This window comes from Pseudonaja textilis, chromosome 1, assembly GCF_049901715.1.
Source record: "Pseudonaja textilis isolate UNSWEBS1 chromosome 1, rPseTex1.2, whole genome shotgun sequence".
Taxonomy (NCBI): domain Eukaryota; kingdom Metazoa; phylum Chordata; class Lepidosauria; order Squamata; family Elapidae; genus Pseudonaja; species Pseudonaja textilis.
Window position 1 is genome coordinate 162,818,906 of NC_141990.1, and position 14,831 is coordinate 162,833,736.

Consider the following 14,831-nt stretch of genomic DNA (forward strand, 5'->3'; position numbering starts at 1 on the left):
GAAAATGTAATTAAATCTTGACCATTCAAAATAATATTAATCAGTTTTTCCATTACATCAATGGAATGTCAGTTCATAATGATGAAATGAGCAGTCATCTATAATCTAAAACTATAAACCATTCATTTATTGAATAGGTTGCAATTGCTAATTAATGAAACCACCATAATTCTTTGTAGAATTGTATACCATTGGAAAAAGTCAGCAGGCAAATCCATTCCAAATGCTCTTTAATCAAGTTTATATGAAAATATGCAAGATAATGTTCTTGTGTAATTTGTTATGTGATTGACTGCAAATGTTATTGTATAAATATTTTAAAAGTTTTATGTCCTTTCCCCCCAACATTAAAGAATTCCAGAGTATGATTATGAAATCATATGAAAACAGAACTATGTAATATTACAGAGTAAAACCATAAAACAAAATAGCAAACATCCGTTCACAACCTGCATTGATTACAGGCTGGCCTCCAGGTGCAATTCAAGGTGTTCATTGTCATCTATAAAGCTATTTATGGTTTAGGGGCTTGATTTTATAGGGCTGCATGTTTCTAACTATTTCTTACCATTCTATAATATTTGCATTGTTCATATGCTCTGAGTCTCTTAAAAATAGTGTCATCATATGAGACCCATGCCTTCTTTCTGATTCTGAACGGTGACTCCTGCCCTCTGGAATAGCAATCCACCAATGGGACCAACCCTTTAGAAAAGATTTTAAAATGTGGATTTTCTAGCAGCCTTGAACAAGAGCAACTTGTATGTTATATTAAATACCATAATGTTTTAAATCTTTTAAATTTCCACAATGCAATTTTTGTTGTTTTTCATTGTTCTTACTTTATTTTTTAATTACTTGTACAATTAGGCAACCTTACAAATTGAATCAATCAATCAATAACAGTGAGCTTCAGATCTTCAGCTGATAGCCTACAGTAACTTCTTTTATCTTATTAGGTTTTTTTTATCATTTTGTTTGTCATGAAAAGCATTCCTTTTTTATTTGTTAAAAGCAATCTCTATCTTCTTGTGTAGAATCTAAACAACAGGAAGGAGAGAATCTGGAGTAAAAGTTTCCTAATACCACTTCTGGTAGCAATCCTTTAAATAGAAATTGAATTACTGAAATACCACACTTCCAGTTTGTTAATCATGGGGCTGGCCCAGCAAGATACTGGATTTTCAGTAATATTCCTCCCATCTTTCACTTAGCAAAGAATATGAGGGCAACTAAAGCTTTTATCAGTGATGCACTGATCAATGAAATTTGTCTAAATAATAAACTTCCTCTATTGTAGCTGGCCAATTAATTACAGTATGAGACTTCCCACTAGGTACTTTCAGTCACAATAAGCAAAGATTTATAGAACAAGTAATCACCCTAACCCTTACAAGCAACTTAACTGATTCACAGATTTCACCAAGAGTCTTGACAACTGACTGGTATACAAAGATATGTAAATAAGTAATTACAGTAGGTGACAGTTACAAATTCTGACAAATATAATCTCTATAGTTCCTGAAGTAACTATGGCATCTAAACTGGCGTGGGTGATGAACATTTTAACTCTCCAACTATAGCATGGTGTTTTATTAACCAATGGATAATCACTTAAATATAGTGCTGAACAAGATGTATACCCTTTTCACAGCACTACCAACACAGGAAGGTAATTTGTAATCAGAAGTATAAGATTTGCTTTGACTCCATTTTAGCTGAATACAGTCTTGTTTCATTGTTCAGCACGCATGAAAAACTAAGGAGTATTCAGAGTGGAATTTAGAATCAGAAGTAGTGCTCTGAAGTAGTAATTTTAGTCAGTAGCCCCTCTTCTCTCACCACTCAGTTACGTAACCATAGTCTTAAGGGAATTGTCAGCTAAGTTGCTTGGAAAATCACCCAGGGCCAGCAAGAATCCTTGGATTTTATAAATCTCTGGAAGCAGACAATTGTAATAGGTGCCAATCATTGCCAGCTCATATATTATTAGATCGTAACCCTCAGTAACAAATAAGTGGTCTTCTCTCCATCGGTCCATAATAACCCCAAATCCAAATTGCTGTAATATATGTTAGCTCTATAATTGATATAGATGGTCCCCAGTTATCAATATAATTATAATATCCTGAATTGGACTTGAAAGAGTTAGTTAGCATAGGTTACTGAAATCCCCTATGTTTAATCCCTTACCATCTTCGATCCTAGATTGATTCTGCAATCACAAATGAGGATACAAGTAGAGAGTAAGCAATAAACCTCTATATTCCATATACAACTTGTAGTAATTACCAGGAAAAAATGTGCGTATTTATGCATGTGATGCATGTTTTGGATTCTTTTAAATGTGTTTTTTTAATGATTGAAGTCCTCCTGCTTCTCAGACTTATGCTGCTGTTACATTCAGTATTTCTTCAGAATAGTACAGAATCAGACTTTGCTCCTCCTTCAGTCATACATACCTGATTAAGTTTTCTTCATTCAATATCATATCAGGGTTGAATGTTATTCTATTATTATGAGAGTGAAGGTCAGTATGCCCTCCAAAAGTCACTTATAGGACAAAGGGAAAAGTTATAACCATCCAGTTCCTCTGTTGTTGCAATCCTTTTACTATCTCATTCTTTCCCCTTTTCTAACCTCCTTCTTTAAGACTTCTTTAGTCCTAAACTTCAAATTCCACCCCTCCCGTTCTTCCTTGATTTGCTCAAGTAGCCAGGATATTTGGGCATATACAGACATATTCAAATGATCCAAAATGACTGAGCTCAGTTCTGAAATTGGCAATGTAAGGATGTTAACAATCTGCACTGAACATGGGAAGAAGCATGATTTGTGTGCCACACATTTTTCATTTCTGATATATAATATTCTTGAAAAAATAGGTGATTCTAATAAATTTTGTCATCTGTGCCCATATAATGTCCATGTTGTTCTATATGGTTGTTTAGTTCTCAAATGATCAACATTTGAACCCAGATTTTATAAATTATAGTAGAATGTCTCATTTTTCTTCATTTTAGTTGCTTCAGTGCTTGAGGATTCCATATCTTGCATAGATTTTCACCTGACATATTTTAAAAGAAAGATACATTAATTTTATCTCTTTCCATATGTGAACTTTGTGTTCCCTGCATTATGGAAACTAATAATAAAATATCATATTTTTGACATTTGGAAAGTAGCATGTATTTTATTCTAATATATCTGAAGTGAGAACACATCACAATGAATTGAATTGAATTGACACAAATTATTGGAATTTTCCATTTTGTGGAGCTCCTAAGAATTGTAAAATATGAAAGTTAAATAAATCACGGAATTTAAAAATGAAAATCTGAAGACAATGTTTTTTTTATATTTATATTCCATTGCTGCTAATTTAGCAAATATTTCAAATTCTGCCAAAAGTCCCTTGCACAATTACTGGTTGGTAAATCCCATGAAATATAATTTCTTTTTAAGTAAACGTTCCTGGGATTTTTTTTTAATGTGTCAGTTTCTGCCAATGAATTTGCATTGTTGATCTATCATTTTTTATCTTATTAGTGTTTTTTTTCTTCTTCTTTACTGTTGTTTTCATGTAGGTGAAAAGCTCATGAGATATGGTTATCCAGATATTCATTTTGATCCAAGCTTACCATATGAGAGAGATGCTGAGCTGATGCAAACCCACATGATGGATCAAGCAATCAACAATGCGATCTCTTACCTTGGGGCAGAGGGACTTCACCCATTGATGCAGCACACTCCAAGCACAATTGCTGATGTGGCACCTGTCATAAGTTCATCTTATGCTCAGGTCTATAATCCAAGCAGGATAGAAAGACCAGTAAGCAGAGGAACCACTGATAGCAATGAAAATAACATGGATGGCCCACTCTCCCTCATCAGACCAAAGAGTCATCCCCAAGAAAGAGAGGCTTCACCTAGCAATAGCTGCCTCGATTCCTCTGACTCAGAGAGCAGCCACGAAGACCACCAGTCCTTTCAAGGAAACCTTGCCTTAAATCCCAAACGAAAGCAAAGTCCAGCTTACATGAAGGATGATTCCAAGGCTTTGGAGGTCAGTAAAGCATCAAAGGGCTCTTTAAAGGATATCTATAAGGTCTTCAATGGAGAAGGAGAGCAGATAAGGGCATTTAAGTGTGAACACTGTCGAATTCTTTTCCTGGACCATGTCATGTACACCATTCATATGGGGTGTCATGGCTACCGGGACCCCCTAGAATGCAACATTTGTGGATACCGGAGTCAGGACCGATATGAGTTCTCTTCCCACATTGTCCGAGGAGAACATACATTCCACTAAGCCTTCTTTTCCAAAGGAGACACTGAAGTAGAAAAACAAACACTGCACATGAAGAAATACTGCACTTGCAAGCCCACTTTTCCTCAGATGTTGACACAGCTCTTCTCATTGGTTCTCTTCCTTGCAGCTATTTTTAATTAATGTTGTTTTTGTTGTTGCTGTTTTGGCGATCCAGTCTCACCTTACCACCAGTGGTGAGGTGAGAAGGAAGAAAAGGAGGGACCAGAGAGTAGTTTGGCTTATTGTTTTTGCTATGAAAATGGATGTTGCCCTTTCATGGTGGAAAGTGAAAGGGAGTTCATTTCTGTCACAATTTTCATATAGTTTTTTACATGCTGAACTCAGCAAGGTGCTCTGACATCTTAGCAAATTGCCATTTGGGGAGAGAATAATAATTTCAAAAAAATAAAGCCCTTTTAAATATGTAGCTAAAATTTTGTTCAGGATGGGAGATGAAATTCTTATTTTGCAAAAATCCTAGCAAAAGGGGTGTGCTTAGGGGCAGGGAGAGGTTTCACTTAAGACTAAATATGTTCTACAGATTTAGGAGCACCAATAAATAACAAGGTTTGCTTGAATGTTATTTCCTGAGGTGAGGTTCTTATAAGGTATTGGTTGTCTTGAATGTAAATGAATTTATATCTAAATACTAAATTACATAACTGATATTTGATTTTTTCATGGGATGTGACATCCTCCAGGAAATCTGAAAACATAAAATGTTATTTTACTTATCCCAATATGCACTTTTAAAAAAGAAAGAAAATTGCTAGGATCCTTTTATGCCACTCATTTCCCAGCTTCCTATAGGTCTGTGTATTTTTTTAAAATTGTTAGGTGATTAACAATTGGAGTCTGGGTATGTTTACTCAAAAATAAGCTTCACCTGGTTCAGAAGGAGTTTATTTCCTAGTAAATATTCTTAGTTTAGAAATACAGATATGAATATTTATCTAGCAGGTTTTGCTGCTTTAGAATCTCAAATATGCTCATTACAAATGCATTTGAACTATGAAATACTTATATTTTCTTTTCTTTTTACTTTTTGTGGTATGAAGCATTAAGAAACCAAGTAAGTTCTTCAGTCAGGAGATCTGTATCCTGAAACAGCTAGTTAGACTGCCCTAATGACTGAGGCAGCCTACAAATTGATACCTAATTTAATTATATAAGGATATGGAAACACTGTTAGAGCTACTTTATTATTGCCATCTTTTCTACGCACACATAGGGAAAGAAATATATATTTTGTGCAAAAATATCTCTCAGCACATTTTTAAAACTGCAGCAAGCAGAAACACACACACATACTCACACAAAGTAATCATAGTCATAAATAATGATTTCTTACTAAATAGGAGAACTTTTTTTTTCAAATGAAGCTGAATTGAACCAGGAGCCTTAGATTATGCACAGGCTGATTACTTGCCTGAAAAATAATTTCAGGTTTTAGTTACTCCCTTGATCATATTAACAAATAAAGACTACAGTGAATTACTAGGTTAGAAATATTAAGGCTTGATTATATAGCTCTGAATATAATATATGATCTGGATTTATAATATTCAATTTTATCAATCTTTTCCCCCTCAACTATATTGGTTAGTTGGGCTAGTTGGGTTTTTTTAATAAAATCAGTGACTACCTCACATTTTTCTACATTTTTAGATATTTGCACATCTGGCTGTAAAATTACAAAGAGGATAGATTAAAAACCATACCTTTTCTGATTAGAACTTTTTGGTAAAGGATCTTGTGACCCTGCAGATATTGCTGAATTACAGCACAGCAAAGGGAAGGGGTTGCTAGGAGTTGCAGTTAAAAATATCTTCAGCACCCTAGGCTACTGCCTCAGGTTGCCTCTCGAAACAAACCATTTGCTGTCTTTAATTTTACGTATTTCATTCAGCACATTCAAGCATAAAGAGGGTTAGTGAATTGGTTTCTAAAATGGAATTGAAAAACTAAAAGGTATGTTATTCTTTTTCATTACAAAATGGGAATGGCAGCCAAACATCCTATGCAGTCCAGTACATGATAGAAATTAAAGTAATTTTGCTTTAACATTTCCTTCAGAAAGCATGTTTCGCTTGTACATTCGGTGTCCAAAACAGGGTTCCTGAAGCCAGACTGTTGCTTCTTGCAATAGCAATAAAGATTTAAGTAACAAATTTCTCCAAAATAAATACAAGCCAAAAATTATAAACTACATACCTAGTATTAATATCAGATAAGAATTTCATGGCAGGAAGTGCCAGAGCAAACAGTTCTATTCGCAGTTGCTTGCCAGAAATTGTGGGTTATGTTTTACCCTCCAACAGAAGTGTTTCCCCTTCCCTCTGCCATTCCCCATGAATCCCAAAAAGTTTATCTGGAAGTTTGAGGACCTTCTGGATGTTGGATGGTACCCATTGACATTTTATGATTTGCATGGTCACTTGTACAATGTGAAACAAAGCTAAATCAGGAACCCTATCTTATCCAGAGGCTCAGTCAGTCAATCTGATTAATGACCTGCACCTATTTTTGGTGGAGATTAAAGTGGTTACCATTTGAAGATTATGAATGAATACATTTCAAATGAATATTCTGTTGTTTTTCTGAGCACTTGAACTAGTCCAGATTGAACTTGAGAATCTTGAATTAGAAGTAGATTGTAGGCATTTCTTGCTTCTCCTATCTCATTTCTGAACATCTCTTGCACCCAGTTGCTGACCTACTTTTCTATCTTAAAAGCTGTTTAGAAAGGTCACTTGCAATGGTGGGATTCAGCTGGTTCACACCAATTCAGGTTAACCGGTTATTAAATTACCCAACCCCTGCTATCAAAATGGATCCTGGGTGCTGCTCTGCGCTGCAATGGAGAAACGGGCAATGGAGCAGCCGGTGCAAGGGAAAAAGGCCGCTTTCCCTCTTTCTTCTCCCTACTCCTCCTTCCCTTGTGCCGGCCGCTCCATTGCCCATTTCTCCATTGCAGCAGAGCACCCAGGATCCTCTTTGATAGTGGGGGGAGGGTAATTTAACAACTGGTTCACCCAGGGTCAGGTTGGCCATCTTGCATGTGCGGTGGAGCTGGGGGATGGGCTATGTCTCTCAAGACAGCCAACCTGACCCTTGGTGAATTGGTTAAATTATTTGAATCCCACTACTGATTACTTGTCTTTAAAACAAGTTTAAAAGGTTCATGAACCCACAGATAAGTATATTTCACTCTGATCCTATACAATACTTTTCAAAATTATTTTCACTGTGCCTCTATGCTCCTGCCTCAATCATAAAGGAAGAGGAATTTTAAGAAAAAGCTGGTATTTAAAATGGTAAAAACTGAAATATTTTATGCCTGGCAGGAGTCAACAAAAAGCTATTCAAAAGTTATTACCATGAAAATGAATTCACACACAGGTTAAACAAGCCACTGTGATCTATTACATGTTTAAAATTATATATACCTAGACAGTTAGTAAAAGAATGTGGTCTCTTGCAGCCTCATCACAAAAAAGATGGTATTTGGGACGCCCATCTTCAGTAAAATAATAATCCTTTCCTTTATTATTTCCTATGGAAAAATATAAAATTTAGCCTGTGTGCAGAATGTTAATGGAGTTATATATGTTACCTTCTCTGTTTCAGGTTCAGGAATTTCTTATTCATTTTGCATTCATCACAAAAAAGAAAAGACACAATCTCTCCCAAAAGTATTTTATGCTATACTGTCTACAGTAAGGGCTGTCATGATATTTAATGTTTCTTATAAAACTGTGTGGTATGTTTATTAGAAGAGTGTGAAGTATTATCATAAGAACTGTGATCAAAATGAATAGGATGAGATATATAAGATCATCAGTTTGAAGTTTGAAATACTGTGTATATTTGACATGATTAACATTTAAAATTTTGCTGCATATGAAATCTAATATTGGATTTTAAAGAGAGGACATGAATTTGCTGAAAGAAATTAATTGGAATCCAGAAATTAATTGGAATCCAAATGAAAGATAATCAATGTTGAGGTACCAGGAAAGGAACTCTTAATTTGATTTATCATTAACAATTTTATGTTATGGAGTTTCTTTTCAGCTTAAAAACCTCTAAAGGTTTTCAGAAATTGGAATTTCCCAACTTACAATTTGATTACTTGTACAAAGGAAAATATTTCAAAGTAGTTTGCCAAGATTGTCATTATAAAATAATCCTGTTAGTTTTTTTTATAGGATACACTTTTGTTCCAACAGTAAAAACAAAAAGAACAATTTAAAATAAGGAAAGTAAATTTGATTTGGTTTGATTAAAATTTAATGTGGCTGTTCTCAATTCAAGAAGAGCCAGGGCTCCACTTGCAAATCTTGCCAGGCCTCATCCAGACTTTCACAGGAGACCATTTGGGAATTAAAAGATTCTAAAAACAGCCTAGAAGAAGGGAAGAGAAAGCTGCTCCCAAATTCTCCCCCAGAAAACTACTGGCTATGCCTAGGAAAACGCCAAAGGTTGACTTTGACTTGTTCTTTCCTTATGAACAAGGAAGTCAAATGCCAGCTTCTAATAAGTGCAAATCTGAGTATGGATTTCTTAAAGGATTTACACAGATGTCAGGAGAGTCAAATATGTTTTGCTATAATAACTTTTAGGCTAGTTACTAATCCTGGGGCTTAGGAGTAGGAATTAATAGTAGATCCCAAAGTAGGGACTTCTGTGCTTCAGAGAATCTTTTCTGTGTGGATGCTCTGCAAAGAGAAATCTCCCTGGAGCACAGTCTGAGCTCACACAGTTTATGGTGTGCCCAGACCAAGACTAAGGAGCCTCCAGGAGCCCTTTTGGAATTGGAATGCATCCAATATACTATAGCTCAGAGTAAGAGCCACCCTATTTTTTGAGGGAGTTTGTGGTTACTGATCTTCAATTGATTAAAGATGGCCTTTATCAAACTCTGCAGTTTTTTCTGTGGAACGATTTCAAAGCACCTCTTAAAAAGTTGCTGTTGACCCAAAATACTCTGAGAAGAGATTGTTGCTTAGATTGAGATACGACCCTTGAGGACTATTACAAAAAATATAAACAGACAGGAATCCATATGAGTAGTCTGCAAGGGTGCTGATTATTTGCTTTATATGGTGATATATTTATATAAAGTTTTGATTTATAAGTCCACCAATTTATAATTGATAGTATCAAACAAAAAAGTGGAAGTGAAATTTTGGTGCCAAAAGCTCTGCTGTATTTTTCAAGATATTGGAAAATATCTTGTATTTTTCAATATACTGTATTTTTCAAGATATTTTTCAATATCTACACCCTTAATTTCTCAAGACATTCTGGAAGGATTTGGGCCTGAAGCCCCTGCAGAGGGCTTTGGAGGGTTTCCTTTCCTACCCCCTCCCCCAGGCTTCCAGAACAGGTTCCATTTCTATATCAGGAGCTGGAACTCCAGAAGGGAATTGCATGAGACTGCGAGATATGGATTTGTGTGGGCTTCTGTGGGAAATGCTTGGCTGCAGAGCTCTGAAAAATCTTTCAAACCAAAGTTTTTATTCTGGATTCTTGTCTGCCAAATTCAGATATTTGAGGTTAAAAAAAATAGGGACATGTCCCACTCAAAATTTACAATTGTTTAAATTCCTATTAAATTTCACTGGAAGATAATCTTTTAATTCTCCCATGAGATTCAAACACTGGATCCTGTTCTTTGATTTTCAGATTTGTTTCAACTTTATACTGTATCAGTAGATACGCATGTTTAACAGAGAATAGGTTTAGTTATTTTGTAATAATTAAAATTTGAAACTGTGATCAGAGATTTGTCCTGTTATCAAGCACTCTCAAATCTTGATCATATTTACTTTTTATGTTACTTGTAGGAATTTTATTTTGCTTTGTTTTGGTCTTTTCCTGCCCATTTTTCTTATTTTCAGTTTTACTCTATCATAGCTCATGTTGCCTACAATTTGATCTTGTTTCTAAATTTAATTTGTTATCTGTTCATCGGTTGTACAGTGTGTTTACATATTTTTGTACTTGAGTGTAGTTTTATATTAAAAAAAAAACAATCTGGTAAATATAGCTAAATAATCTTTCCAACACTTTTAAATTTAGGATCATTAGAGATGACAGAGCTGTGGAGCTGTAATACTAAGTTGCCTTTCTTTATGTTGATGTTATTTTCTGGTTGTACTTTTTTTTTCTTAAGATGTACGACTTTTTGACAGATTGGAAATGTTTAATGCATAATTGTTTAGCAAAATTTAAACTGTAAAAATGTGTCATTATTTTTTTCCAGTGGAAGACTATGCTTTAAAAGTTTTGGGATTATTCTATTCCTAGGCAAAAATTTCTGTACCCAAAATGTTGTATTTTTGCATCTTAATATTAGAACATGCTTTTAACGAGTTTGGAGCCACTATCCAGATTGTTTAGTTTAAGAGAGGAAAGATCGATTGTTCCATTTATGTGCAATAATCTCTCTGAAAGTTTTATAGTGCATTGAACATTGTTTGAATAATGATATTACATTTTGAAGCAAACCGCTGCCCAGAAAAAGTTCAGTGTTTTATTACATTGTTTTTTAACAGTCGAATCTTCAGGGAACCCCATCCACTTTGTTACTTTTACTGCTGGCCCATTGCAGTGAATCCTGGGCATGCCCTGATGGTACTCATGTAAATTTTTATGGGGTACAGCTCTGTTCATCACTGACTCACTGGAGCTGGAAGCAGGACCAAGGGAGCAGCCCATGGCAGGAAAAGGAAAGCTGCCTTTCAGAAACACTGGGGTTTCATTCTCTCAAACACCCTGCTTTAGCTGTTGCTTTTGCTTTATCTAGAACAGGGGTGTCCAAACTTGGCAACTTTAAGACTTGTGGACTTCAACTCCCAGAATTCCTCAGCCAGCTTTGGACACCCCTGATCTAGAATAACAGCTCAGAGGGATGGAACAAATAGTTTGAAGCTGCTCTTGCCCTGGACTACCTGTTTGATTGTGCTGACAGACAAGTAGCAAAATTAAATGTAGCAGTTTAGCTGTGGGGATGTAACTGATAGGTATAGATGATCCCTTTCTTCTTAATGCTATTATCCATAACGTGCCTTTGATCGGTGCGGTCTTAGTGGTTTGCTTGTTAAAGCTAAGCATTTTCGTTTTCTCTTTTGTTTCAGAATATATATATATCTATATATATATCTATATATCTATATATATATATATATATATATAGAATATATATATATATCTCATTGGGTAAAGCACTTAACACAAATGGGCTGATCCTCACTGGAACTGTCCTTGGCATTGAAGACCCTTGGGTCAGACTCCAAATTCTCACTTTAGGCATTTATGTCTGTGGGATTTTTGTCTGCATGGAGGCAATTTTTTCACCAGGAAAGCTTATTTTTAATTCTTCTTGCCTTATCTATTATGGTAGGGCTTATTTTATATGTCATGCTTTATTTATATATCTAGAATATTTTAATACCTATTACTCAAATAGGTGAAGACTGCTATGTTGTAAATATGTATTTAGATACAGAATAAAAATCCTTGTGAATATTTGGTAGGGAAAGCTGTTACTGAACACCGAGGCCACTTTTGAGTGGTTGCTGGTTGGGGGTTGGGGAATGTGTATGTGCAAGATAGGGGAAAATAACCTTAGATTTTAAGCACTTGCCAAAAGAAAACAAGAGTTTAATAAATATTTTTATTTAAAGAAGTGAAGCACTTCATCAAGATTTGCATTGAGTTACACTGTTTCTGGAGGCAGGTCCACAAGTATTGCCTAGCTCACCAGCTAAGCCAACATTTGTGGTCACCATCTCTTCTTCCAGTTCATTCCCTTCAGTTTTCTGGCACACCCAGTGGGATTTAAGACAGAACCACAAACAATTTACCAAGTAAATAGGGAGCAAATACTTACTTATGAGTAGACATGCTTGAGATTTTTTTCCCCTCTGTATCGAGAGACTGAGAAACAGAATCCTTGGAATCAATTGGAACATACCCCTGCTGCTTCTTCCTTCTCCAGAATCTATTGCAAATGAGAGATCTGGAAAAGGAATCCATGGACCCCTGGTGTTTTGTTTCCCAGAAGCACTTGTTTTTGGTAAAGGATTTGTGGGTACCTTGCTAGGGGATGGGTGCTGCTATGCTGTATGAGAACAATCTCTCTGATATTTAGGTCATGGTGTGGAATTGGATTCCTTTTAAGGAACACGTGTCAACTTGCCATCAATTCTTAGGCTTTCCAAATTTCTGTCTTATATAGAGCAGAAAACATGATTAAGTGACATAATGTGTCCATTATACTCCTTCAAGGAGTATGGCGGTTTTCGATCTCTCAGTATCTTCCCCACTTTTGCCATTTGCTGATCAGTTTCAAACTCTAATAGTGTTTTTCCTCCAACTTAAATTTTGAGATTGGGTATAAATCATGCTTTACAAAATAGTCATATTATTTCTATTTATTTTCATCCCAAATATTCTTTGCTTTATTTAAAGGTGTTTGAAGTGACTTGGCAGGCGGGGTGAGGAAAATATGAACAAGCCAATGTTTACAAATAATAGAAAATGGTACTCTATAGATTTCCAGTCTGGCTGTATTATGATTGAATTTGATGTAATAGACATAATTTAGTAATGATTATAATAAAGTACATCCCTTCCTATCTATGGTCACTCATCCTAACTTTCAGCTAATGAGACTATGATTTAGAACCCAAATGTTAGAGACCAGGTCAAAAAATATATTAGAGTGACTCCTACCAGATTTAAAGAGCTTTGGATCAGATCTATATCAGAATCTCTTGGAATGGTCTCTGTGGTAAACTCTGGAACATTCCATGTTGTCTGCCTTGTTGGGTAGATAGGGCAAGTACTCCCCTGTTGTCATATTGTTGGGAGAAATCTTTTCTGCTCACTCTTGCTGGGAAAGGAGTGTCTGCTATTGATTTAGCCAAAAGGATTTCTTATTCAAAGTAGAAAATGGGCAAACTAGATGATCTTACTCTCAAGAATGGAAGTGATGTGTTTATGGATGAGAGGTATTGATCTGGCTTATGCTTTTATACACAACTGCAGAAGTTTATAACCTGAAACTAATTCTAGGGGCATTTGAAATGGTGTGCTATACTTAAAGCTGAATGGGAAAATTCAAAAGCAAATGACTCCTGGTTTGCTATCAAAGTCTTCAATTGCTCATTAGCTATTTGCTGGAACTAGACTTTTCCCCCTTTCTTACATACAAATGAATATCATATGTATGTGTGCAAGGTACATGGATATGAGTGATGCAAATGCATGAGAGAGTGTTTTGAGTGTGTGTGTGTGTATGTATGTCTGTGTGTATACACACACACACACACACACACACACATCTTATATATAAGACAGAGCTACAGAAACTTTGTAATACTTTGTGAAAATAATTATATTATGGATGTTTGTACTGTGCACAGCTACTGGAATTAAATGTAGGGAATCTCAGGAACAAGCATAAAATTTGTCCAAGACCTATTTCTCAAATGTGTATGTGCAGTTTTTAATTCTGTATACTATTTAATATTTTACCAATAAAAATAAACTTCTCAAATGAAAGAGTTCATTTTATGAAATTTCTCATGTCAATAATGGATCTCATATTTCTTTGGTGAATGGTTTGGAAGGTGAACTACTCTTTAAGAAATATGGTGCACCTATAGTTAAATATATATAAGATATCCCAAAGGTGCTTTTTCTGCCTTAAAGGACAACCAGAACTGGATGATTGAGAATCTCCATATACATATACAGGTAAAGGTTCCCTTCGCACATATGTGCTAGTTGTTTCCAGCTCTAGGGGGCAGTGCCCATCTCCGTTACAAAGCCGAAGAGCCAGCGCTGGCCGAAGACATCTCTGTGGTCATGTGGCCAGCATGACTAAATGCTGAAGGCGCACCGAACGCTGTTACCTTCCCATTGAAGTGGTCCCTATTTTTCTACTTGCATTTTTACATGCTTTTGAACTGTTAGGTTGGAAGAAACATATATATATATATGTATTATATATATATATATATATATATATATATATATATATATATATATCTTTGGTTGTTCGGGTTTGCCTAGATACTTTGAATCTTACGCGGGAGAAAACCCGAACAACCAAAGATCCACATACAAATACCCGCGAGAACCTCAGAAAACAAATATATATATATATCTATCTTAAGTTTTCGCGGGTACTTACATGTATGGCATTCAGCTTTGTTCAGGTATTTTCCCACGTCATTGTAGTTGTGCTTTTAAAGTTGTAGCAACGTTTCGGGAGAATCTCATCTGCCATCATCAGGCTTCTGCATAGATGTATATATATATACACAACTGACATATACAGACCAGAAATGTGTGTCTGCTCTGTCAGTTGCAGGGCGACGTAGAGGAAGGGGCAAATTGGTTGCTTTGCTCTCTATGGGTTTAGAGAGAAAGAGAGATTGTTGTATGATATGTACCTGTTGGAAGACCTCTTCTCCCTAGCACAGTGATGTCAAAAACTCTG

At 35.5% G+C, this 14,831-nt stretch overlaps 1 protein-coding gene across 7 annotated transcripts in view; it reads left to right on the forward strand.

The window, feature by feature from the left end:
- The window catches only part of IKZF2 (IKAROS family zinc finger 2), a 129,454-nt gene extending 115,566 nt beyond the window's left edge, over positions 1 to 13,888 (forward strand). For 6 of the 7 annotated variants that reach the window (XM_087919617.1, XM_026707592.2, XM_026707589.2 and 3 more), the window contains one exon: positions 3,588 to 13,888. In XM_087919617.1, coding sequence (XP_087775743.1) covers positions 3,588 to 4,312 — 725 coding nt within the window. In that variant the 3' untranslated portion in view covers positions 4,313 to 13,888. The remainder of the gene's footprint in view (positions 1 to 3,587) is intronic. The other variant, XR_015740692.1, reaches the window with a different exon arrangement.
- The last annotated feature ends 943 nt before the right edge of the window (positions 13,889 to 14,831 follow it).